This window comes from Taeniopygia guttata, chromosome 3 (genome assembly GCF_048771995.1).
Source record: "Taeniopygia guttata chromosome 3, bTaeGut7.mat, whole genome shotgun sequence".
Taxonomy (NCBI): Eukaryota; Metazoa; Chordata; class Aves; order Passeriformes; family Estrildidae; genus Taeniopygia; species Taeniopygia guttata.
In genome coordinates, this window is record NC_133027.1 from 100,043,271 (window position 1) to 100,070,366 (window position 27,096).

At 44.0% G+C, this 27,096-nt stretch overlaps 2 protein-coding genes across 2 annotated transcripts in view; both read left to right on the forward strand.

Annotated features, from left to right (window-relative positions):
- Nucleotides 1-27,096, forward strand: part of THADA (THADA armadillo repeat containing) — a 506,671-nt gene that overhangs the window by 132,984 nt on the left and 346,591 nt on the right. The window contains exons 37-38 of the mRNA XM_030269014.4: nucleotides 14,813-14,979; nucleotides 16,172-21,116. Coding sequence (XP_030124874.4) covers nucleotides 14,813-14,979; nucleotides 16,172-16,510 — 506 coding nt within the window. The 3' untranslated portion in view covers nucleotides 16,511-21,116. The remainder of the gene's footprint in view (nucleotides 1-14,812; nucleotides 14,980-16,171; nucleotides 21,117-27,096) is intronic.
- ZFP36L2 (ZFP36 ring finger protein like 2) lies at nucleotides 20,981-26,936 on the forward strand. Its single transcript, XM_004174461.5, has 2 exons — nucleotides 20,981-21,116; nucleotides 21,644-26,936. The coding sequence occupies exons 1-2, from the start codon at nucleotides 21,066-21,068 to the stop codon at nucleotides 23,051-23,053; spliced, it is 1,461 nt and encodes a 486-aa protein (XP_004174509.4). The 5' UTR covers nucleotides 20,981-21,065; the 3' UTR covers nucleotides 23,054-26,936.

Genomic DNA, 27,096 nt, shown 5'->3' on the forward strand with positions numbered 1-27,096 from the left:
TTCATTGTTTAGGAACGAGAAAAGGGAATAAGGAAAAGAAGAATACTAGGGGAATTAAGGGGAGTTGCATACAAATTAAAAGAAAATTTCACTTTAAATGGAGCTCACTTTCTCAGAGCATCCAGCTAGAGGTTAGGCATAGTTAGAAACTGGGATAATGAAGTTGGTGGTAGCTTTTTCATCCTTTGTTACAGGTGAAAAGCTGAAACAAATAGGGTGCTGTTCTACTGGAACTGCACAAAAAGTTTTTGGTTATCCATAGCCTGTAACCGCCCCACTCCTGCTCAGATTGCTTAAGATGCAGGAGTCCAAATGGATATGGACCAGCATCTCTGATAGTTTTGGTATCCTGCATATTAACTTCCCACACAGTGCAGTTGAGTACTGCATGCTAGAAATTCTGAAGGGAAGGACTTGGGAGAGCCCTGGGCAGGCACATCCATAGACACAGGGAGTTGTTTATAAAGGCTGAGCTGGAATGCCCATCAGATCCCAGAGGTATTTCGCCAAGAATGAGGAGATCCATTCCTGCAAGCAGATTTTTGCACACAGAATTTCATTTGTGTGTTTGTGGGTGGGAGTGAGGTAGAGGATATAAATGCCTTTGCAAACTAACCCAAACCACCACCTTGTTTTCACGTAGGTCAGCACTCGAAGTTTTTAATGACCAAGATAATTCCTACCTGTGACGGAGACAAAGCGGCACCTTAGAATGAAAGTTGTTTTTATTATATTACTGATTTCCTGTGCCACAGCCTTCCCACTGGTTTGGTTACTTTAATTCCTGGTGTGTTGGTGGAGTGGAGGTGGGGGGAAGGAGTTGTGGGACACAAAAGGCTCTTACTTCAAAACCTGAGATGTGTAAAACTCAATGTCTCTTTTTTTCCCCCTATAATCAGTTCCAAATGAACGCTTACAAGGAGAACTTGGAACTGGCTTAGTTGAACAAATTGATTTCTCATGCTTGAGAAAGTGAAGTTAAACATCCTTGGGAAGCCTAGAAATTTAAATTTTGAGAACTAGACTTTTTATAAAGAGCTTTTGATTTATTAGATTTAGAGCAAGACTGTTGAAATCACCTTGAGGAGCAGAATTATTTATGGCAGCTGCTTACAGTACCAGTGTAATGCCACTTTCGCATGTTTTTAATTTGGTTCCTTCACGTGGTCTGTGCTGTGTTAATGATCACCTTGTCATGCTGCCAGTGGAAAACAGTTTTATAAATAAGTCCCACTGGTAAGATGAAAGTGTTAACAGAAATACTTCAGTGAAGGTCTTGATTAACTTATACACTTGGCTTGATCACAGTGAAGCTTAGACTTATAATATCTTGTTACCAGAACTAACAAAACCCATTCATTTTTTCATGTACTGTGTTAATTACCCTTTTACTTTCCCTCATGGGCAGACACAGAGGCTGATTTCATGTTTGTGTTGAAGACCACAGTTACACTTTTAGACTTCTCCTTGCTGTACTTAAAAGTTCTTATCCACACAAAACTAAACTTCCCTAATTCCAGAATTTATATGTTGTAATAGTAGACCTTCGAGACTATAGATTCTTACACTTAGGTGCTCTATTTAACCTACCTTTACTATAAACAGCTGAAGAAAGAGATTTAATTTTTTTGTCATATTTACTGAAAGTTTGCTATCTTATGTACATGCATTAAGAAGCACAGCTAAAAACTGAATTTCCAAAATATTTTCCTTTAATTCAGATTCTCCAAATGTAAGTATTCCAGTCAATGCCATTTTGCAATAGAGAATACTAACATACCACCTCTGAGAAACGTCAGGAAAACAGGCATGTGCCACATTCTCTGAAGCTTGACAGCAATAGGATCACATAAACTGTGTTAGCGAAGGGCCTTTTAGAAAAGATGTTAGCAATACTGATTTCCATCCCCTAAAGCAAACTCCTTGGGGGTTGGACTAGATGATCTCCAGAGGTCCCTTCCAACCGTGAGGATTCTGTGAAAGCAATGTGTGTTGGGTAGATCAGTTCAATTAGGCAAGATCATACTCAGGTGGGCAATACTCTTTAAGGGAATTCCAAAATACAGATTATTTGATATTTTTGAGTCAGTGACCTCATGCTCCCCTAAAGCAAGGTCAGCAAAGACATTGGAGTTCAAATACAGTGGGTGTAGGGAGAGCCTAAGGATAAAATTATCTCAAGGGTGAAGTAGTACTTGCATACACACAAACAGAATTATTTCAGGCTGGTCTGTAGAACTCAACAGTGGTTTCATTTCAGATTCATAGGAGTAGAGACAATACAGGCAGCCTTTGCTTGTTAGCTGCCTTTTTTTGCAATGTGTTTTGGTTTTTAGTGTGGTCATCTGTGTGCCGCTGAGAAAGGCTGTCACAAGGTAGAGGTAAATTCTCCAGATTAGGGGTTTTGCTTGATTCTCACTATTTGTGATTAAGGCTCGCCTAGTGCCATGGCAAGGTAAAGTAGAATGTGACCTTTGCTGAAGGAAACTGATTTGAAATATACAGGTGGAAAAATAAGATATTAAAGACAACAAGGGTCATTAGGTTAAAGACACATGTTTCAGTCACAGTGTGGACTGTAACTTCAAATGACATTACTAAGTAAAAAAAGTAAAAAGTTCCTTGAGCACCTGGAAAGCACTCAAAAGTTCCCTGAGTTCCTTGAGAATAGAAGTGAAGTGAAGGAAGTTTAGGTTTGGTGGGTTTTTTTAATGGATTTGTTTTGCGGGTAAGTGGATTTTCTCATTTCTGATGACTCCAGTTTGATCCTTTCAATAGGCATGACTGTAGTACAGTCTCTTTACCCAGTTGGCTATTTCATAGAAACAAAACTTAATGTTTCACATTCCCATATCCTTTTTGTCCAACTGGATTGAAACTGGCTCGCTCACAAGTTGTAGTGGGAAACACATACGCAGAAGTATACCTCCTGATTTCCTTCTTTTGTTTAAAAATGGGGGGAAATTCCTTTGATGTTGTTTGTTCTTTCAGATTGCCAGTTTGATTTAATAAAATACACCAGAGCTGTTATTCTGTTCTGTGCACTGAGTGCTCCCTTCCTCTCTACCTGCACTCACATTTCATTCTCCATGGTTCTTTCACCTTTTCAACATATCTTGAATTGACCTCTGTAAACTTACAGCCTTCTGCTTTTCTTTCTCATTTGTCTCTTCGTAATTTGTTTTGTAAATCTAATTGTGTGAACTGAATATTTTTATAAGGAGTGTTGATGGGCTGTTGTTACTAGGGTTGCCTAACACTCCTCAATTATAAAATCTTGGGTTTCAATTACTTGTGTTAATCCTTACTAGTTGGTACTGAGATTTTTCTATACTGTGAGTATTTTTTGTAAACTTTAATTATTTGGGTTTTGTTATTGTAGACACGATTCTACATATGAAATTAGAAGGAAATACTATATTTATGCAGGCTCTGAAAAAAATTGAAGGCCTTTTCTTTGAATGCTGTTACATATGCTTTGAATATGCATTTTTGGTAAGATATTTACAAATTTGACTCAGAAATAGAACTATAAAATGCTATACTTTTCATATATATATATACACACACAGAGTCAATGCAGATTGGAAGGAGCCTAAAAGCTAAAACATCTAAAGATTTTTGTGTTCACAAAGCAGCTTAAATTTCTCTGCTCCTGAAATGCTTACGTGCATTCTGAGCAGGGCTACTGAGGATGCTCGGTGCCAGGAACACTGCCTCAGGATTGTGCAATGTGGCTGTAGGTAGCTCTGGTCCAGACTGTGTTTAGATACTTGAAATAATGAAGGTATAGATTTGCTTTTCTTTTTGGACCTTGGCAAATGCTACATCTTCCTCCTCCAGCCCTTCCCCACACCAAGAATATTCGGAAGATTGCAAGGTCAGGTATCCAAATATTAAAAAATTCAGCTACTACCACAGCTGCAAGTTGAATGTGATAAAGAGAGTAAGACCAGGATTGCAAGAAGGGACATGCCAAAGCTATTTAGTTTTGCCCTTGTGATTTTGCATTCTGTCCCTGCCTCTCCCAGAGAGCTGTTTTGTGCAGGTAAGCAAGTCATTCCAAGCAGTTTGGAAAGGAGGTCACCATGCTGAATGCTTAGCTGGATTCCTTGCAGGCATGATTTGCAGGAGTTCAGAGCACACACAGCTGAAGCCAGAGGGAAGTGCATTTTGAATATGAAAGCATTATGGGGCGCTGGCTCCTCAGTGAACAAGTCATAATGTCTCAGATCAGACATCTAAAACCAGTCAAGATTTTTTAGTCTTCATGACTGTCTGCTCTTCTGCAGAATAGATAGTGCCATTCCTTCTTTCCGTGCACATCGTTATAAGTGATTTATGAACCACTCCATATCACGATGAGTGACTGAGAGCCCTAGGTTATTTAGCCATTCTGTCTTCCATGCCTATTTAGAATATTTTGTAATATTTTGAATAAGAAAAGTTCAAAGCCATGTATTAAATGTGTAGAGAACAGAAAGAGAGATTTCTTCCCTATGATGGGGAAGTCCCTGGTGTTGTATAGTTCATGTCTGCATTACTATGTGAGACACGAATGTTTTTAGTTTTTGTCTTGTGCAGGGAACACTTCCATTCAGCACACCAGGGAGAGCACTCAGCACTTAGTTCCTTCTCAGCTGAAGAGGCACAAACCAATTCCTCAAACAACTTTGAAGGAAATGGAAAAGACAAATGTAAAGTCTGTATTAGACAAATATATTGGTATCTGTGTTGGATTGTCTATTGAAGAACTCTGGTATTCTTTGACTGAATACTACTTATCAGTTAAAGAATTTGTGTATATATGTACACTTTATCAAAATTAAGCAGCTCCTGCTCCTTACATAAATTTGCTTGGACGAAGTCCTTGAAGTAATTCATACAGACCCTGTTACAATTTACTAATCCATCTGACCATGCCAAAGTCTCTGGAATGCCATGTCTGCTGAAGATGCAGATGAAGTTGCAGGGATCCACTCCACCAATATCTGAGATGGAGATACACTATCCAAGTCCCTTGGAGCTTGCTAGGGGATGGCCTGATGACAGATAGAAGCTTCATAGCAAAACTTGAGCCTGCTGTTAACACATTCAGACTACAGCTGTATGGAAATGCAGAGCCTGAGGTATTTCAGTCAGAGAGATACAAGTAAGTCATGCGACTTCAGAGAGGTGTAGACCTGCCCATGTAAATAGAAGTGTCCTGGGTCAATGAAGGTGCAAAATCCAGAAGTCACCTAGGTGGCAAGAACTGTGTGAAGGAAAAAGGGTGTGAACCACTCCTTAAGATTTCTTTAATGTGAATATCATTCAAAGAATGAAGAAAGATAGAGTCCTGATTCTAGAAATGCCTCAGTCACTATAGCATGGTTAGGATCAGTAGGTCTTTAACTGGTGGTAGTAGAGTGAGGAATATGTGTGTGTAATCTCATTTCAGAGTATTTCTGAAGGAAAGGGCAAAACCCAATTTGCTCTCAAGTGAAATCACTGGTGCCTCATCATCCCATTGAAAAAAGCCAGTGGTTCTCTCATGGAGTGAAAATGCTCTTGAAAAAGTCTTTGGAGATGAGTATTTTCCATTCAGGATTGAGACTTGGGGCTCTTTACCTGTTATGCACCTGCAGGGGGACTGCCTCCAAGTTCTCCTTAGATCACTGCCCCTAAGTGACCTGTAATCACTGAGTTGTTGAATAGGATAAGCAACACCTGCCTGTCTCTATGACTGCAGCTCAACAGTCCGGCTGACTTTTTTTGTTGTAATGTCAGAAAACTTTCAACAGACCCCACTACACTGCATTGAAAGCAATTTGCAAGTAGGCATTGGAAGGTGTTTTGATCCTGAGAGAAAAAAGCAAGAAAATTCTCTTGGTCACTTAACACCTGCAGTGTGAATATTTTGTGGTCCTGGTAGCTTCTCACATTTCAGACAGTTTGCAAATTTTGCAAATTTAGTTGTATTTTCATAGCATCATGTATCTGTGTCCCTATATCAGCAAAAAGATAAAAACAATGTGAGCTGTTCTTTACACACATTTCATCCCTTAGATGACATCTCAGACAATCTGGACTGTATTGGAAGCTATTCAAGCAAGGGTAGCTGGGCTTTTTTTTTCAGCAGGCATTCATATAGTGAATGGTTTCTGTGGGCTTTTGCTCCTTAAGTGTATTCTCTTACATAGTGAGGAAAGGGGTTTAGAAAATTGACCAGTAAAGAAGCTGAGACTGCATTATGAACATTTTTTACATTATTATACAAAAGATTTGTGGCACTTTCTGTAAGAGCAATTTTATGGCCACTTCTTTTTGAATGTCACCCTCTTTTAGCAAGTAATATGAAACAAAGATAAGAATTAAATATAAACCATTTTATAGAAGGTATCAGAAGTGATGCAAAGACTGAGTTACGGAGGTTTCTGAGTTGTTGGGTTTTTTTGCTATTCTGCTCAAAAATACCTTCCTTCAGTGAATCACACATACACTTGAATCAGATGTGTTGTAGTAAGTTGGCAAGTGTTGTCTCTGCTCAAATGTGCTCAATAGCCACAGTTTGCAGAAATCTGCAACTCCGCCTTGTTCCATCCACCCTTTAGAGATAACTACTGGAAGAAGGATGAGAAATACCAGTGTAAACTAACATTTAGGAGGTGTAGGAGAAAGATAAAAACATGTTGTAACCTAAGAGACCTTGAAAATCAGAACATTTTTCAATAGTCTAAAATTACTCTAAATTCCAGTAATTCAAAACTGCAGTTTCCTTAGCAGTTGTCATCAGCTAAGTCAAACTTGCATCTAGAATGAGAGTTATAGTGCCAGAGAAGTTTAGTGTTGTATCAGTAGTCATTTAGAAATAAATAGCATTTTTATCTTGTTTTTTGTGTCTTGCAAAAAATTCACCAAGATACACTTAATAATTCACATGAATTGGCTTAATTAAAGAAGAAGGAGAGAGAACTTTTGCATTATAATTGTCTTAGCAAGATTTACTGGTGTGTCTGGAACTCATTAAAATCAGTGGGTTTTGCAGGAGGAACTTTATGTTACAGCTTTTTGAAAAATTATATAGAAAATGTGTAAGTACTGTGATTTTTTACTTTGTATTCCCAAATTTATGTCAACACCTTAAAAGATGTTGTCAGCCCACTTATACAACATTAGATCGTCACATGGATGAAGGAACTGTTTGCTTTCTAGAATACAATGCCACTAATTAAAGTTGAAAGTGAATGGACTGAATTAAAATCAGCTCATCCATCAAAGACTGGCTACTGATTATTTACTGACAGTGCTTCATTTAGCTCTATTAATTACTCAGTGGCACTGTTATGTAAAGGTCATGCTTGAAAAATTAGGAAAGAATACATGAAAAATTATTTTATGCGCTCAGTGCTGGAGTCTGGAAGTGGTAAATGTTAAACAGAGTGTTCATGTGAATAATCTATTAAATGTGTTTTTTCTTATCAGTGTTTTTATTGTGAGTGAGAGAACAGGAGCTTACAGATCTGGATAGGCTCCTCATGCAGGCTGTGATGGTCATGGCTGTGGCTCCATAGCAATAAAGGAATATTTGCCTTTCTATTACTGCTTTTAAAATAGCTTGCTGCCTTTTTTTTTTTTTTTTTTTTTCCCAGCCCAAATTATATGAATAATTATAATAAGATTTTTTTTTTTTAGTTTTTTTGTACTCATTACCCCTTCTTTCCTTATTCCTTTATCCTTTAAATTATAAGCCTCTTACCATCATTCCCCAGATGTCACTCTAAAATTCCATCTATGATACAGAAGTAAATGTGTCTCCTGTGTTCCTACAGCAGAGCTGTAACAGCTCTTTCACATTCAGTAACTTTCATCAGTGCTAAGCAAAAATTTCTGTATAGGTGGTATATGCCAGTAACAAGTGTCTTCAGTTATACATTTAATTCTAGTACTTGATACTAGTTTGGAAACCATATTTACCTTCATTTTTTTCCAGTAAATACATAATTTGAGTTTAAAAAAACCATATGTTCTCATTGGCAGTGTTTTAAAAATTAGCTGAATAATATTTTTGCCTTATAAAACGTAAAAGCATGAGTTTTGTGAGTTTAGGCAGGAGGACACTGTCTTTTTGCTGTTTAAATTAGAACATGGCTTGGAGGGGGAGACTCTGCAAAAGTGGTAATGTAAGAGGTAAAGTCTGAATACTCATTTCCTCTTTACAGATCTGTGAGCTGTGGTTGTTTTGTAATAAAACCCTTCATGTACAGGAGCATGGCTTACATGGGAAAATCTCATATATACATACATATGTATTTAAAAAGGAAAAGTAACGTAGTTACTGAGTTGAAAAATACTGTTTGCTTCACATTCCAAAAAAGGGCTTGAAAAGATGGTGAATATGTGTGTGCTCTTTTGCTGAAGAAGGAACTTTAATTTTCTGTTCAGTCCTGAGCTGTAAGTTTCCATGCTAATCAGACATGTTATTAACTCAGATCTGTTTATAATCAAAGTCAAAGCTGAGAGCAGCATCACTGCCACTCTACTCAGGGACTGCAACTATTAAGAAATTAGTTTTGATTAGTTTGTTTTGTAATGGTGTTGTGTTTTGACATCGTGTTGCGTGATGTCAGGAAGGGCCTCTTTTTAAAGGCATCCTGAAAAAGCACGGCTATAAAACAGACTCAGGCAGGGAAATGGAAAACATATGAAGCAGTTGTACGTCATCTAGGGAATGGTATTTCTCGAGAGGATAGAAATGATCTAATTGCCTTTGATTTTATGAAACACTATGAAAAGGAATCTGCTTATATATTAGATTTTACATAAATGGTCATTTTAAGAAGTGGAAAGTTTGATGTTTGTAACTTAAATTGACACAGTGCAATTGCAAGAGCCATCTGCCAACCATCCAGCCATCCAGATGCAACAGTTACCATTTCTGTATTTTCTTTCTTTTTTTTTTTTCTTTTTTTTTTTTTTGGTTGGTGGTGTTGTTTTTTTGTTTGTTTGTTTTTTTGTTGTTTTCCTTTTGTCCTTTTGTTTTGCTTCTCAATTGTCTTCTTTTAATCCTTGTGCCCAGAAGGGTGATAGCACTCTAACATTCTTGTGGAGACTGGGTGGGTATGAACACCCCTTTACTTAATTTTATTCTGCCCTGCTGTTTTTCCAGTGGCAGCATTGCATGTCCGCTGACACCTAAGCATTGTCTTGCTGTGGAGTTGCACAATTCCTGCCTACTTCAAAGTAGAACCTATTTCAACATAGGAAATGCATTTTCTAGCCTCACTTTATTTACCAGCTCTTTTAACTCTTGGGTTGGGCCAATGGGAATTTTCTTTCTTAAATTTGAAGGCTTTTAAAATTTTATGAAGGCATACATAAACACAGCATTTTAAGTAAAAAATATATCTGCAGCACTGCTTCATTCAGCTCTATTTCATATGATAAGAATACAATAAGCTTGATTATTACTGAGCACCAAAAGGAAGACAATCTTTATATAACAAAGAAGTGATTAGTGACTGGGTGAGATTTTCCATTTGCAGATCTAATATTACAGGTATTAGTGACCGTGATGCTGAATCTGCCATCATTTGGATGAGAACCTGATATCTTGCTTGACACTCATCATCTTTTACAGCGATGTATCAGAAAAAATGAGATAAATCCCCAGTTTTGCCAAGCAATCATTCAATGATCTTTGTTGCTCTAAAGGTCCATGCCTTTTTCAACTTCCCTCTGAAGTAAGAATACTACCTCATTTTACCAGGGTGTTAGGAGGTGCCATATTGATAGTGATGTACTAATATTTATAACTTGATGGGCAGCACTTTGTGCAAGAAAGTAAAAAATATTTTACCAGTTAAGATGGTAGTGGTCTACCTAAAATACTTTCTCTAATTTCAGTTGGAGAGCTTACTCTATTTATTTTCCTTGAAAACATCACTACTGCTGAACAGTGTTGGTACACTGTTCTTTATGAGATTTTATCTCAGAGCTGCTACACAAAGCTTCCTTGCAGATTCACTTCTCTTTCTGTTTGTTCTCAACACAGTATACGTTTACAAAAATTGCATTGCTCTTTGATCTAGAATGTTAACAATTTGCAATATAAAAATTACAAAATACTTTGTTAGGCAAGGAATATGTTCTGCTTTTCTCCTTTGCCTATATTCTATCATGGTTGTCCATAAAATATGTGTATATGCTCTTCATACATTCTTTCAGTTCCCCATAATATCACCGAAGCTTTAACAGAGAACAGTTGTATAGTTGGAGGACACGTAATAGGCTACTAGAAGAAATATTTACATCTGGCATGATCAAAGCTTTTGGACTATATGAATGTGTATGTGGGAGGTCTAATTTTTATGTGGGCGGATTCACAAAGACCAAAACAGTGCAGTACTTAACCCCTTTCCCTTTATGAAAATTCAATTCCTCAAAATGAAAAAAGTATGTAGTACCTGATTCTTATCTTTATTTTTCATTTAGATGAGTAGTATTAACTATTCTGCTTGTAACTACTTGTTTTAAGTCATAGAGAATTTTTTTGGTATTTCAACCCCTGTAGTGGCTTATTTAGTAAGATGCTTATCGTGCTTCTGATGTTTTTGCATGTTGGAACATATGCACATTTTCAAATTTAAAAAGCTCATATTTTTAACACAATTTTTATAGTCTGTAGAACTGCTGTGGAAGGAGCTCTGCTGTATTTTTGCTTTCTAGCACTAGCTACATCTTCAGGTTTGGTTTTTGCAGGTTTAGTTCTTCTGGCAGTAATCAGCTGTGAGCTATTTGAATCTTTTTTTTATTCAGTTACTTTAAATAGTTACATTATGAAAGGCTATTAACACTCACTCATTTAAATAATCTCAGCATTTTGTTTGCGAGGCTCTGATGGAGACATTTGGGATGATGGCTGACCTGGGCTAGCAGCTTGCTGAATGGGGAGGTATCGCTCTCCCTTCGGCTTCTTTTCTTCCTCCTGTCCTGTGATCTTCCCTTCCCCGGCCCCCAGCTACACCAATTCTGCCTGCAGGGTAACCAGCTCAGCTTGCCAGCCCAGCAGAAGAGCCCACACGCCAGAGCTGCGTGCCAAATGCCTTTTGTGCTGTTCTGAGCCTTCATTTACCAGGTGATCAGCAGAGTACATGAGCTGGCTCCCAGGTAAGCATCAGGGGCCTGGGGGGCTGTGGTGAAAGGGAAGCCACCTGCCCTTTTTGCCCCTGGTGAGCTTGCTCAGAGCACTCTCTGAAGTCACACTGTGACTCACGAACACACCATCGTGTGTAATATGTGGCTGCTTGAAAATCAGCCCTGCCTGTGCAGGCAGATGATGATGTGAGGAGCACTTCTTGTAAACAGTGAAGACTATACATTTCTTTTGAGGAGACACACATCTTTTGTGGGTATCTTCAGAGATTCTGTGCATGCTTACAGCATCCCTTGCAGTTACTTTTAGAGCTAGGGGTCATCAAAGCAATAAAACATTTTCCCCCTGTGAAAGTGTTTTTTACCTATTAAATCATAGGTACCTATGTAACTTTGCTTGCTGTTACCCACTGGCATTACTCAGCACTCCAGGCTTAGGAGAGTTAATACACTTCTTTTGGATATATGCTATATCTCTTCATTATCCTTGTAGCATTGACAGTCCACAAATCTAATCGTGAACTATTCTAGCATCAAAGTTGTGTAAGCTGGTATCAAAGTCAGTTAATATTCAGGGTGTCTGTAAGTAACAGCAGCTGAGGGAGCATTTCAGAAATCATGGAGTCATTCCCAATACTCTGCAGGAGTGGGATGGAATGAGCGGGTGGAAGTGAAAATTCTTCATTTGCCAGACGTTGGTATTGTCGAGTCTGTGAACACGTGAAGTACCAAGATGCTGTTATGCTAGCTTCTCTAACACAAAGCCCTTGCAGGTAGGGAGACTTAGCCAGATTTTGGAACCCTAAGTTTTAGTGTTATCAGAGTGATGTGGCTTTGTTTTCTCTGGTCTCAACACTAGAACTGACACACAAGTTTTGCTGATCAGTTAAATGCCATCTGCAGTTCACAGAAAGGTGGTCAATGTGTTCAGGATCTTTATGTTTTTCCTGAGTGCTACACATCTTTTGCATGTTTTCCCTGTATTATTTTCTCTTTTTTAAAGAAATAGCAACAAAAAAGAACTCGCCATTTCCTTTGTTGCAACTTGTAGGATTCTCTACTAGACTTCTATACTCTGTGACCACAAAACTGCCTTTTCTTCTGTGTCATCCTGTTGAAAAACTGCTAACAAGCAAGTTTAGTCCAAGCAGAACCTCAGCAATACTTGTTTTGCTACCTCTTGGTAGTTTTCAGCATGGTCACGTAATACCACAATTAGAGGCTCCAATCTATTTCTTGATGCATTTCTCAGCAGTTCAGCATTCTCATTCACAAAGTGAGCATCGCTGTATGTATTTATACTTCAGAAGACTAAATGTTAAAAAGGCTTCAGAACTGGCAGTGCTATCTATAATTGGTCCTCCAAAGCAACAGCTAACTCAGCAATGGGAAGTATCATGTTTGGTTTCTAGCTCCCAGCATCACTTAATTTGCTAAATATTCAAATACAAATAAAGTGTCATAAGGAAGAGGCCTAATATCAATACTTATTGTAGTCATTCAGGAATCATCAAAAAACTCAAAAATATCATCAGAATTCAAAAGGGCTGAGTTTAAAATACTGCATTTTGTAAGCATTCATAACCAGGATGCTTGTTTCAGGCTCAGAACACGACACCATTTTAATATGTTTTTTCATCTCTGAAGGTAGCCAGTATTGCTGAGGTCCCTACAGCACTTGAATGAAACTGTTTCCTGTCTAAGCCTAAGCAAGCCAAAACAAAGAAGACAACCATTGTGTCCATTATTTAAAGTATCAGACTGGTACCAAATGGAGCACAGTAACAGGGAAAGCAAGGGTTTAAAAAAAACCAACAAAAAACTCAAGCAAACAAACACACACCCCACACCAGAAAAACAAACAAACAAACAAAAATCCCTAACAAATTCCTGCAAAGGTGTGTCAGCAAAAACAATATCTAAAAACCTCAACACCTAAAATAAATAGGATCAAAATGTTGCACTACACCACTGTTCAAGCACTTCCTCACGGAAAAAAACTCAGGGGTTTCCTGATAATGTGATAATTCCTGACATGAAGAAAACAGATTTGAATGTTTGATTTTACTGTCTACCAGAGACAAACTGTGTATGTAACATTATTAGTGTCACTAAGAGATTGACTGTCTGCCTTCCTGTTGCTTGTTCAAGGAGATTTCCATTTACCCTCATCTAACTCCAAGATGAAGAAGGGACCATCTGTTCTTTCTCCTTCACTCCCTTCCTTATTGTGATCCTTTGTCCTCATCATCTCAAATACTAATTCATTCTCCCCACTGTCCTCAGTACATTGCCTGGTCTGTCAAGTGTGTGTACTCATCTTTCCATTGCTCTGTCGTGCCCTTAGATGTTTCCTTATTCTTTAGCATGTGTATTTGCCTAATCCTGGTGTTTTAATGTGAGTTTCTCTGCTGTGCCAACATACCCCAGAAAACCTGCAGCTGGCCTGAGGCCTCAGGAGGGGTTACAGCACAGCGATCCATGCTCTAGCTCTGAATGTGGGTTGTGAGGGAGAAGTCTTGGTTGCAGTGCTGTGCCTCTTCCATGTAGATGGTTGTTTTCTTTCAGGAGAAATGCTTAAATACAGTCACACACAAAAAGTAAGGTGTGCCTTCTATATCTGTATGGATTCTTACCAAATTCTTACTCTGCTGTGTTGTCTGCTCCCAAATTACAGTCTTCAAGAATGGCATGTCCTTATGTACTGCTGCTTACACCATTCAGTGAACATTTTTCAGTTTGCTGGTGACTATAGACATGGATTCATTTTGCCAAAATCCTTTTTACAGTAATAGGGATTTTAAAGAGGCTTGTCCACTAGCTCTTCTCTTCAGGTCCTCTTCCTGTACCCCTTTTAAAAAGGAAAAAAAATTGCATTAAAGTTACAAGTGGAGAAACTCCTACCTGTGGACACACAGGACTTGTGGCATTTTTATGTACTCTGTTATCAAAGGCAGCCCTAGGACCCAGAGAGTTAAATCAGCATCTCCCCAAATGGAGAGCAGTGAGGAAGTTCAGGGAAGAAATATGGGGAAGATGATAGCTTTGTGTGCAGCACTGGCATGATGCCAAAACCTGTATAAATATAGCTCTGTGGTGGGGTCATAAACAGTGTCTGCCTTTCCCTTCTCAAACATCTTTTCTAAGCCTGTCTTCGTGCCTGATCTCTCTTACATGTATGTGTGTATATGTATATCTTATTATATATAAAGAGATTACACACCAAATAATTACTCATCTTATATCCCAGCCCTTTTAAAACATATCATGTGTTGTAGGTTTTGAGTTCCAGTGAAAATGTTACATGAGATCTAAGGCATAGCTGTTGTTTGGCAAAAATAGTCACCCTGTAATAGTGACAGGACTATGTGGAGATGTTTCTAAGAGACATATCTGTATATTTAAATCCAGATTAATAAATGTCACTACATAGGCAGGAGAGAAAAAAAGATTAAGCAACAGCATTTTCAGTGTCTTCATGTATTATTCTGGAATTGAGAGAAGACCCCAAGTGGCACAGAAGTAAACATCCATCTGATTTATTTACAGTATAATTTATCATTCTGCATGTGTTTCTGTAAGTTTGGCATCTGTTTTCAAGAAATCATTTTTGTGCTGATTTTATTTGAAAATGTTTGCAGTCTTGCTCTATATTCTTACACGTATTTTCTCTTGACAGAGTTTGCATTTAGGATAGTGAATGCTCCAATGGCCTTGGATTTAGCCTTTGGCATAGTGTGTGAGCTGCTTCAGCGGTGGGGGGAGATCCATGCCGGTGTCCCAGTCCTGCTGCAGTGGCTTTTGGGAGACAGCGACCTGCAAAGAGATGGGGAGACTTCTGCCCTGGTAATTTTAACAAGCAGTTGCTCTAGCATGTTAGCAGCACTATAGTTCTGCAGTCTCGTGGTAGGAATAGAATGAAATGTCGCATCTGATGAAACCTGATAATTGCTACTGCAGTACTGATTTACAGTCTTTTGAAGCGTTCACATGGATATTATTTAGAATGAAAAGAGTTTTATGTCAATTTCCTGGTAATGCCAGCATAAAATTAAAGAGATCAATAAGCAAACATTGAAATAAATCAAGAGTTACTTCACAAGGCATTGTTGACTGAAACATTTTGAGGCTGTAATGTAATTACATATTCAGTATTATTGCAGATGATGGCTTCTCCTGAATTTAAACTGCTGTTGGGGGTGCCAGGCACATCTGGGCATTCAAGACCAGTGTTCTACTAATGCTGGCTTTCCCAGAGATGGCATTTAAATATTTGGTAACTTTATGCCATCATCCATGTGACTGGTTCTGCACAACACATGAAACAGTCTTGCTTACATCAGTCATTGACTTCAGGATTGTTTCTGTAAAGCTTTGCCACACTGGTTCTGTGAAAGCTGTTACTGTATAAATGCACCGTGAGTTTTTTGTCTTGAAAAGACTGTAAACGTCACAATAATGCTGGAAGGTAAACCGGAAGGAGCAGGAGCAACTACATCTTGGAGAAGTTTGTTGGCAATTAATATGACCCATGAAATATCTCATGAATCTTAAGTCTGTAGTTTAGTTAGTTTAGTTAATTTAGTTAATTTAGTTTGGGTGTGCATTTCTGATGTTTCACTGACTGATGCAATTTTTATTTAATCCAGTCAAAAAGCTCCATGATATAGCAAATTACCATACTGCTTACAGAGGTCTTTGTGAAATATAATACTGTTTCATAGGGGAAGGCAAGCACATGTGAAGGATTAGGGCTGCTATTTACTTCCACTATTTCCCAAGACTTGTGCCATAACTGCCTGATCTTTGAAGGTAAAATTTCTTTGGCAAAGTAGGAACTTTCTTACTGTGCTTTCCCAAACCTTTAAAAAAAGGCATATGAATGTTTACTATGTTTTTTTAATATAAAAAGCTGTTCTATGACAGCCTCTGTTGTCATAATTTCTATATATATCCTTTTTCATATCTTTTGTGATTTTCTTGTTGTTATCAAACCACAAGTCATTTTCTAATCACTGTTGGTTTTCTTTTTGTTAAGGAAGAAGATGATTCCCTGTTTGATAAAGGGGAAGTGAATTTTTGGGCAGAGACGCTGACTCTTGTGAGACAACTGAGTAAGCACCTTTTACATCTTGTATCAGTGACTCACCTCACCTTACCAGATCATGGGGAACTTAATCATCTGTCAAGAATAGCACTGGACCAAGCCCACTGCATTGAACACCTTCTTGGAGCTCTACCTCCAGTTCCAGAGTTTTCCAGAACTCCAGAATTCACAAGATTGGCTATTCAAAAAGAGAGAATAACAGTCTGTCTTAAAATATTAAATATGCTGAAGCCTGATGACACTTGCAAAAATGAGAATCTGGAAAAGTAAATTGCTAAAACTTCATCCTTGGAAAGCTGCACACATTACTAGATGGTCAGGGTGACTGTATTCTAGGAATGTTCAAGGAATTAGGGATTGCTGTGATGACTTCAGGAAACCTGCAGTACCTTCACTATTCAGGGTAGAGCTACATTTTTTGTATTGATTAAGTGTGCATTGATTTCTTTTTTAATGGGACATGCAGTGGAAGACTTTTCCTTTTAAATGCATGTTAATTTCATTCAGCTGAGCATTGTTTATTACAGCTACTGTAGGAAGTAAAGCAGCTAAACTTAGTATTTTCCATTCATCCAGGTGCAGGCCACCTGTAGTTCTGTTATGTTTTGTTCCACATTTTTACCTCCTGTATCTTAATACCAAGAAAATGTTTGGGTTTTTGTCTCATTTCAAGATGTAGCATGTGAGTTAGGAAATTAACATGCTTTAAAAAAAATTTAAAGTATTTCTAATAGAAAAACAAACTGTGACTTCTTTGTTTATGGGAATTTTTAAAGTATATTTTAAATTTTATTGCATTTTCCTCTGGAGGAAGACAAGGATTTTCACTTTGGTAGTAACCTTCTTTTGCACATTGAAACAGCATTAGTTAGATTTCTGCATGCCTCTTTGAAATCAAATAACTACTTTCATAAAATGGCTCGAAAATGAAGACTTGCTGTGGTTCAAAACGAAGCAGCTGTTCCCTTGCAAATGAAACAGTTTCATCTTTACTTCAGACAACTTGCTCTGCAAAAAGTGAGGTCCTGCCGAGGAGTGTGAGGGCCCTCGGAAGGGTACCAGGGGTGTTTGCGCTGCAGCCCTCGCTTTTGGGAGATGCTCTCACCAGGTGGGGCAGCTGTAGGGACTGTTCCGCGTGCTCCGGGGTCTTGCTGTGTCTAAAACACAAAAAAGCTTGTTGCGCATTGAATGGGTTTTTTCTGCAAACTGGAGTTGGGTTGCAATATGAAAATGAGACATCAAAAATAAACAGTGATGCGAAAAGGTTGTGTCACCTTCCCATAGCCGAGGGCTGCGACCCGAGGTGTGGCTGGGCCCGCCACAACACGCATGTGCGGCCCTGGACCGATCATTTCGGTGTCCTTGGAAGAAGAACATGTCCAACGAACGCCTGGTTGCTTTCAGCCGCCTCAGCGGTGGTGTCTGAGGGCAGTTTAGCCCAAATCTCGGTGACTCCCGGGTACTGCCCCTGCGCTCGTCCCGCGGCCGGGCCCGCCCACAGCTCCGCCTGCTGCGCCGCGCGGCCGCCAGGTGGCGCCACAGCACCGCCGCGCACGGGCCGGGCCCGCGCTCCCGCCGGGACGGGATCGGGATCGGGATCAGGATCAGCCGGGACGGGATCGGGATCGGGATCGGGATCGGGATCGGGATCGGGATCGGGATCGGGATCGGGCTGGGGCCGGCGCTGCTCGCAGTGCTGGGTGCTGCCGTGCCCCTTAGTCGATCTCTGCTCTCTCGAGTTTAAGCATTTTGCTGTAAATAGAGCTAAGCTGCCGAGTTGGGTCCAGTGCACATCTGAGCCCTGCACAAAGCCACCACTTCAAAAAACCCAACAAACAGAACGTAGGAATAAAAGTTTAGTATCTGCTCTAAGTTTCCAGGATTCAGGGTTACTTATATAATTTATGGGGAAACTTGAGGCTTCAATATGCAAAAGAGAAATGTTGGAATCTGAAATGATGTTTCACAGAATGTTCGCTATCCAACTTAACGAGCCATGCTGTGAGTTAGGCTAAAAATTAATTTGTATGCATCTGGTTTGAGCTCCTGTGGAAAGAATAGCCCAGATTGTGTCTGGAAGTCACTCTTAAAAAAATAGTCAAGACCTGTACAATTAATTAACAGCTGCTGATTCTGCCACATCTTTCCATCATTCCTGAACTAGTGTGGCAACAGCTTATGTAGTAGGAGACAAGAAGAACTTTGTATGTATCAAAATCACTGTAAAGTTCTGAGACTATGCTCATGTCAGTGGGTAGCACAAAACTATCTAGTAACATTGGCTTCTTTTTAAATTGGGTAGAATTTAAAACGCATATTCATATATATTTGATCCTGGCAAATCAATAAATGCAGACAGGTGACAGCACAGTAATAGACCCATAGTGACCGTAAAACTTGGTGAAGCCTTGGGGACTTGGTTAATCAGTTACCAAACAGCTTGAAAACTCGGTCTTCCTTATTGTGGTTTTAAGATCCAACTGGAACCTCTGTCATCCCGCTTAAGTTTATAAGAGAGCAAATAAGAATTATATCAGTGCACATACATTTCACCACACGGTGCTGATGATGGGTTACTGTGTAACTACTCAATGAAGAACCTTTAGACCCCGGGGAGAGATTGCAGGTGACAGTTAGCAAAACCTGATGCCAGAGCACTTATCGGCGTGTGTTTGATCAAAGTCAGTTTATCAAAGTATTCCTCCCAATGGCGTTGACATATTGATCCGTGCATGATTGTCACAGTAAACTGTTCCCTCGGTTGGCCGGCGGGCAGGATCAGCTCCGAGGTGACGTTTCCATAGCAGAGTTGCGTGGGAGGAGGAAGACTTTGAACTCGGGTCAGTGCGGAGGCGACTCCGACCGGACCCGGAGAAGGTTATGGGAAGCGAAACGCGTTATGGCTGCAGCCCCGCGCTCCGGCGGCTCCCGGTGTGCGGGGCAGCGCCTGTCGCCGGGACGGGAGCTGTGGCCCCGCAGGGCGGGAGGAGGGAAGGAGCCGGAACGTGGGACGTGTCCCGGCCCCGCTGGGCGCGGTGGCCGCTGGGGGGCGGCAGGTCCCCGCCGGCCGCGCGGCAGCGGGCGGGGCCGGGCACGGGGCCGGGGCCCGTCCGGCCGAGTCCGGCAGCGCTCGCCCAGCGGGGAACGGGCCCCCGGGGACTGCCGGGACGCGGGAGGGAGCGAGCTGGGGGCTTTCCGCCGTCCAGCTCCTCGTCCTCCCCGGGAGATCTCGCTCCCCGTTTCCGGGCTCGCCCGGCCGCGGGTGACGGCTCACGGGCGGTGGCAGGGTCCGGGCGGGGTCCCGCCTGCAGCCTCCCTCCCGCAGCGGCGTGGGAGGCGGAGGACGAGGGGAGGAAGCAGAGGAGCGCCTGAGCCGCTGGGCAGCGGGGGGCGAGGGCGACACCCGGGGCGAGGGGCTCTGGTGACACCCCCGCCCCCCAGCCCGAGGTTCCTTTCCTTTGCAAATGTGTTTGCACAGCGCCGCGCTCCTGCTGACGTGGTTGGGTTTGCTCCCTTGGAGTGCGCGGGACTGCCATCCCGGCTCGGAAGCCAAAGAGGATCAAACGCCTCTGCTGGCTTTAGCAGCCATAAAACTTTACACGTCCGTCCGCCTCTGTTCTCCTTCCCATTTGTCCCGGGGCCGAGCAAACGCGGGAGGGCACGGGGGTGCTGAGGAGCCGCCGCCGCCGTTCCCACGTCGTGTTTGCGCGGCCTTATCGGCGCGGGGGAGGACGGGGGGGGGTTGCACAGCGGCTCCCGGCCCGCCTCGGCCGGCGGCTGGCTCGGTCCCGGGAGGGCGCCTCGCCGCGGGGACCGGCCGCTGCCATCGCCAGCGCTCCGGCGGTGGGGGGCACCTGGGGCGGGGGCCGGGGGACTCGATGGGTCTCACAGGACCTGGCGGGGATGAGTAAGAAGGGGGCCGAACGTGGAAGAGAGACGTGGGAGGGGTGCGGGGCGCGGGAAGGAGATGCAGACATGGTTAGGTGGGGGTCAGGCCGCTGCGAGGATAATGCCACCTCGCCTCCGCGCCTGGCCGCCAACCTCTCCCAAACTTCAGAAAGCAAGCAAGGGCCAAACCGAGGTCCCCGAAAAGAGGGGAAGCGGTGGGGCGCGCAACCCGTGCCCGGCCCCGTCCCGCCAGCCGCACCGGGGCAGCGCGGTCCCGACCTTTGTTTCAAGCAATAACGTGGCAAAAGTTTATTTTCGGCGGGGCGCGGGGAAGAAGTGTCCCCGGCGCTTCCGCGCCTCCTCCCCTCGTGCGTGGGCAGCGACAAGGTGGGGGTGTTGTGTCTTTGGTGCGAAGCGGGGCGCTCCACAGGAGCCGAGCCCGTAGTGCGCTGTGAGCGCTGCTTCAGCTGGTTCCCCGCTCCCCCCGCCTCGTCCCGCCCGCGCTGCGGGCGCAGCCCGCTCGGGGGGACCGGAGGCTCGCTGCAGCACAGCCGCTCCCCACGAACCCGCCCCGCCGCCACTGCCAGCGCCCTCTCTGAGACTCGGGGCCGCCCGGCCGGCAGACCGGAGCGGGCGGGGCGGGCCCGGCGGGCGGCGCGGGGCGGGCGGAGCGGGGCACCGCCCCCGCGATCAGCGGCGGCCGCGTTTATATGGGAGCGGCGCGGGGAACCGCGGAGTTCTCGCAGTTAGCCCGCTGCTGTGCAGCCGCCGTCGCCGCCTCGGCCCGGCACCCGCCGTCCCGCCGGGAAGGAGTCGGGACCGTTTCGGATCTCAAGCAGACGGCCCTCTCCTATTTAGTCGTGGCTTTTCCAAACCCTCCGAGGAGAGCGGGATCTTTCGGTCCTTCCTGTATATCCGACCATTACAGGATCTAGAAATGTCGACGACACTTTTATCCGCCTTCTACGACATTGACTTCTTGTGCAAGGTAGGGAAGAGCGCGTTTGGCTGGGCGGGACGCGCGGTCTGCCGCTGCCGCCATGTGCAGAGCGACTTTCGGGGCTATACCGGGGCAGCGCGGCGGGGTGGGAGGCCCGTGTGTCGGTCCGGGCTCTGCGGGCGGGTCACGGTCTGACAGCCGGCCGGGGACAGCGGCTGACGCAAGGCTGCGAGCCCCGGAATGCCGCCCCATGGTCTCCCGGCGGGGCGGGCCGGTCCTGCAGCCGCGGGGGAGCCGGGCCGCCCTGCAGCCCCTGCCCGCATGTTGCGCTGCTAGGAAGAACTTTTGAAAAAAGTTGCAAATGCAGCAGAGCTGGCGCGGGGGCTTCACCCCGGCGCTGTCCTGCCCCGCCTGCGCTACCGGCAAACCCGCTCTGCGGGGCGGTCGGGCGGCGCGACCCCCGCCTCGACTCCCGCGGCGGTGGGGAGCCGTGGCCGTGGGCAGGCGGTCACCCGCAACACCCTCTCTCTCCCCCGCTGTCTCCCCCACCCCCTCCTCTCTCCCCGCCCCGGCAGACGGAGAAGTCCCTGACCAACCTCAGCAGCATGCTGGACAAGAAAGCCGTGGGTACCCCGGTGACCCCTCCCAGCTCCAGCTTCGCGCCGGGTTTCCTGCGGCGGCACTCGACCAGCAACCTGACGGCGCTGGCCGGCGGCTCCAAGTTCCCCAGCCCTACCGGCTCCAGCTCTTCTTCCACATCCTCCTCGTCGTCGTCGTCGTCCTCCTCCTCCTCGTTCGGCAATCTGAAGGAGACGGGCTCCGGCGGAGGCGGCGGCAGCAGCAGCCCCACAGCCCTGCTCAACAAGGAAAACAAGTTCCGGGACCGCTCCTTCAGCGAGAACGGCGAGCGTAGCCAGCACCTCATGCAGCAACTTCAGCAGCAGCAGCAGGCGGCCGGCAAGGGGAGCGGCTCCGGCGGCGGCGGCGGGGCCCCCATCAACTCGACGCGCTACAAGACGGAGCTGTGCCGCCCCTTCGAGGAGAGCGGCGCCTGCAAGTACGGCGAGAAGTGCCAGTTCGCTCACGGCTTCCACGAGCTGCGCAGCCTCACCCGCCACCCCAAGTACAAGACCGAGCTGTGCCGCACCTTCCACACCATCGGTTTCTGCCCCTACGGCCCGCGCTGCCACTTCATCCACAACGCCGACGAGCGCCGCCCGGCGCCCGGCGGAGGCACGGCCGCCCCCCCGCCCGCCGCCGCGGCCGGGCCGCACCACCACCCGCACCATGCGGCCCCGCACCCCGCCGGCAGCACCGGCGACCTCCGCGCCTTCGCCCCCCGCGAGCACCCGCTGGGCGGCGGCGGCTTCGGGCACCCGCGCGGCGGCGGCGAGCGGCCCAAGCTGCACCACAGCCTGAGCTTCTCCGGCTTCTCCGCCCACCATCACCACCATCACCCCCCGCACCCCCACGGCACCGCCCCGCCGCCGCCGCCGCCCGGTGGCCGCCTGGACGCCGCCCTGCTGGAGAGCCCCGGCGGTTCGCGCACGCCGCCGCCGCCCGCCTCTGCCTCCTACTGCGAGGAGCTGCTCTCGCCGCCCTGCGCCAACAACGCTTTCGCCTTCTCGGGGCAGGAGCTGGGCAGCCTCATCGCCCCCCTCGCCCTCCACACCCAGAACTTCGCCGCTGCCGCCGCCGCGGCCGCGGCCGCCGCCGCCTATTACCGCTGCCAGCAGCAGCCGCCGCCCGGCGGGGCCTGCCCGCCGCCCCCCGCCTCGCCGCCCTTCAGCTTCCAGCCCCTCCGCCGCCTCTCCGAGTCGCCCGTCTTCGACGCGCCGCCCAGCCCGCCGGACTCGCTCTCCGACCGGGAGAGTTACCTGAGCGGCTCCCTCAGCTCCGGTTCCCTCAGCGGCTCCGAGTCGCCCAGCCTGGACTCGGGCCGCCGCCTGCCCATCTTCAGCCGCCTCTCCATCTCCGACGACTGAGGCGGGACGGGGCGGCGGCCGGGGGGGCCCCGCGGCGGCCCTGCAAGTAAGTTACGGAACGAAGAAAGCGAAACCTCTCCTTCCTCTCTATTTTTGGTTGGTTTTATTTTATATATCTATCTATCTATACACCGAGAGCTGAACAAAACGAGAAACAAAGCATTTTGCAAAGGGCAAATGACACGAACTGAACAAACCTATTTTTGTAGAGAGACCTTGGAAGAAGGGGATTTTTGTTTCGGGGTTTTTTTGTTGTTCTTTGGAGACAAGTTATGATACGCACCAGCAGCAGCCATTCCATCTGTGTTCGAAAAAAAAAAAAACAGCATTAGAAAACACAGCACCAGAAAGCAACAAACAATCCGGGGAGCGCCGGTTCGCCAGCCCAGCTCCTCCAATCCTGCAGACACACAGAAAAAAGTTACAAACTAGTTTGTCTTTCAATCGAGTTCAAATAAAAACACAGAACATACTAAACCTATAAGCTTTTTTTTTAGGAAAAAAAAAAAAGAAAAATCCAACATCCTGCCAAGAATATGCCTTGATAACAACCTTCTTTTTTATATATATATCTATATATTATTATTATAACAAATGCTAAAACCTTCATTCCAAAGTTTAATATTGGTTCCATTGCCACCACTTAGTGGATGTTTGGCTTTTAGAACAATTTTTTGTTGTTGCTTTATTTGGAAGCACTCAACTGAGTTTAGTTTGTAATTGTTGGAGAATAACTGCTGATTTTTTTAAATTTTTTTTTTAGCTGTTTGAGTTGATTGCATGTATGAGTCACTGCACACAACTCAATATGAAACTATTTAACTTATTTATTATCTTGTGAAAAGTATACATTGGTAATTTGTTCATACTGTATTTATCGGGTATGATGAAAAGCAATAGATATATATTCTTTTATTATGTTTAAATTATGATTTTCATTATTAATCGGCAAAATGTGGAGTGTGTTCTTTTCACAGTAATATATGCCTTTTTGTAACTTTCACTTGGTTATTTTATTGTAAATGAGTAAAATTCTTAATTTAAGAGATGGTATGTAATATTTATTTCATTAATTTCTTTCTTTGTTTACGTAAATCTGAAAGATTGCATGGTTTCTTTATAGAAATCGGTCTCGATGCTGTGGAAGTAGTTTGCGGAATTTCTATGGGTTTTTTTAGAATGTAAATGGTTGTAGCCCGTCCGAGTTAAAAAATGAGAGAAAAAAGAAAAAAAAAGGACTGACTTAGCAATCAGACTTCAAAGTGGCAAATCTAATTCAGACTTGTTAAAAATAACCAAAAAGTATTTTTGTTGCCTAACTTCACGAATCACACTGTGATATAGTCTCAAAGTATGTAGCAATAATTGGGGGTCCCAGTATTATGTCTCACAGTGCCTTCTTGAGGGTCCATGCTTGCCTTAAATATCTCTCAACCAAATAAGTATTTTTCCTAATGCTTGAGATAATTTGAATGTAGGGATGGGTTTTAAGTACAGCAAAATTTCACCACGCTATTTTATAAGAACAGAGGCCATCTTTGGATCTGAAACTTTCTATAATACAGGAACATATCTTGTTTATTGAATTCCAAAACCTGTAATTTTTTTTTTCCTTATGTAGAAAGTTGGGAGTTTTCCAAAAGTTTCCTGGACGGTGGATGAATGAGCAGTAGCTTAGTTTTGTTTGTACATAGGTACAGATTGAGCACTATGTACTCTTTTGGACTACTTTAACAGAAGTATGTTTTGAATGTAACTAAAGGATAAGTCAACTTGAGTTGTAATATATTTTTCGGGAGTCAGTTCACTACAGATTATGTGAGACTGTAAACTTTGTACTGTAAATGTTTTGTAGTTCTCCCAATAAAATTTTTTGGAAAAAAAAAAATCAACAACCCCAGTAACCCTTAAAAGTGCTGAAGCCCTGGCTGCCAGGCAGGAGTATTTCTTGCTAAACACCACCACCCCCCAATCACAGATATGTCTAGCTACAGATTAACCAGTTTGCACTGCCCCTCCAGGCCGCTCCTGCAGCCCTCGCTGGTCGCTGGCCAAAGTTAATAAACGCTTCCAGAAGGTTCGGGAATGTCAGCGGTGTACTGTATCCTGCTTTTATTTTTTCTTCTTTTTTTTTTTAATTTTTTCTTATTTTTAAGAGGATGCAGAACCAAGCCTCGGCTGCTTCTAGTGTAACAGCTGGAGTGGAAAAATCTAGTAGTGGCATTTATCAATCACATCTCTTATGGGGCTATGTGAATGTGCCATTAGCTTTCCTGCCTTGTTTGGGGTAAGGAGGAAATGGCAGTTTGGGTAATAAAAAAGCATAATTAAGGTTTACCCTTTGTCCCAAAAGCTTTGTTCCTCTTCACTCACAGGAATGCGGACTTCTGCCTCAATGCTCCCATCACCCAGCTGAGGGCATATCTGTGTTAATCGGGCTAGCATTAAATGTGCTAATCAGTTTTCAGGGCTTGGGTTTTAAACAAATTACCTTTTCGAGGCTGTATTTATATAACTAAATACTTGGCAGCCTGGGGACTGTGTGAGTATTAATACTGGAAGAATTTTAGCTAGTATCTCTACAGTTTGGCACCCTATTCCAATCAGTCCCTTAAACTTTTAAGTCATGATTTCTACCAGCTTACTTTTGTTCTTTTGTCATACTAATAATAAATGTTGTTAACATTATGGCATTTCTGTGCTGCCTGGGCCGCCACAGCACTTTCTATAAATACAAGATAGAATGTAATACCAGTGCCATATGTTCGTGTAACAAACCTTGGTCTGACACTTAGTTTAAAATTAAAACAAACGTAAGCAATGTATGACAACACAGCCCAGCTACAGCAATCACCTTTTTTTTTTTTAATGGATACAGTCTGACATTTTGGCTCAGAATTGCTCCCTTTGATTCCCAGACTAATTTCTGGTGAAACTTTTTGTTGCTGTCTTACAGTGGCACTGAGCTTTGATGCGTCCTTCCCCAGGCATCCCTGGTACAGATGCTTTGGCTGCAAGGAGCAGGCCCATGCCAATGTTTTGGAGGAACAGAGAGTGGCTGTTGGTTTGACCGGTGTCTAAGTTGTCTTAACTCACTTTTGGGATTTTGAAATTAATTTTCACACTAAAACTGCATTTATAAGGAGTGCATGCCTCATTTAATTTCAGATTTTCTTTCCTTAGGTACAGTTTTTGCTTCTCTCACTTGCCCACCCATTCCCTTGAGCCTGCCTTTTTCTTGCCACAGTAGATAAGGACCTTATTTATTTTCTATATTTCCCTTATCTGGGACAGCTGTACTCGCAACAGTGCAGTACTTCCATCTTCCCTGTGATTTTCTGTTTGAATGGGATCTTGGTGAGGGTGCTGGGCTTGGCTTTGGTGTCTCCTGGCTGGAAGAGGAGCTCTGGAAGCTTTAGAGCAGCTGCCCCACATGAATCACAGCCGTGCTGGTGTCAAGGCCAGTGTTCTGTTGTTAAAAAGTTGCTGCCAGGACAGGAGGGGTGATGGCCCAGCGGTGTCTCCCAGCTGGCTGCTGGCATGCCAGTGTGTGGGGACAGCTGGGACCAAGCTGCTCTCTGCCCAAGTGACACCCTGTGCTGCACCCTGCTCTGTTTGTATCTCCAAGTGTGCTGCAGCCTGGCCCGTTGCAGTTCCGCTGGTCAGAAATCCAGGAGTCCTTGAACTGGGAAGATAAAGCATCTGTTTCTTGTGCTGCACAATCAAGTGTTAACCTTTAAACCGGTGACTTATGTTGTTGACTTAAGCAAATGTTCTCTTGCTTTCATTTCAAAATTCAGCAAAGCGTGTAAAGCTGGTCAGGCCATTCAGAACTTTCTGATACATTGCAATAAATTGATAAATACTGTGTAAAAAAAATAAACTGGTTTTTTTTTTTTCAAGAGCTTTGTGTTAAAAAGGAACTCTGAGGTTTCTGCTATTGCCCATCAGAGTTGTGATACATCTCTTAGTAGCTGGAGCACTTGAAATGACTTTAAAAATCTGGAAAATGGGGACTTTACTAATCATTGGTTAGGACTGAG

Bases quoted from the DNA above. Each gene is read 5' to 3' on its own strand.
- ZFP36L2 (XM_004174461.5), top strand. From the start codon at position 21,066: ATGTCGACGACACTTTTATCCGCCTTCTACGACATTGACTTCTTGTGC. The intron at 21,117-21,643 runs GTAGGGAAGAGC...CCGCCCCGGCAG, and splicing joins ACATTGACTTCTTGTGCAAG to ACGGAGAAGTCCCTGACCAA.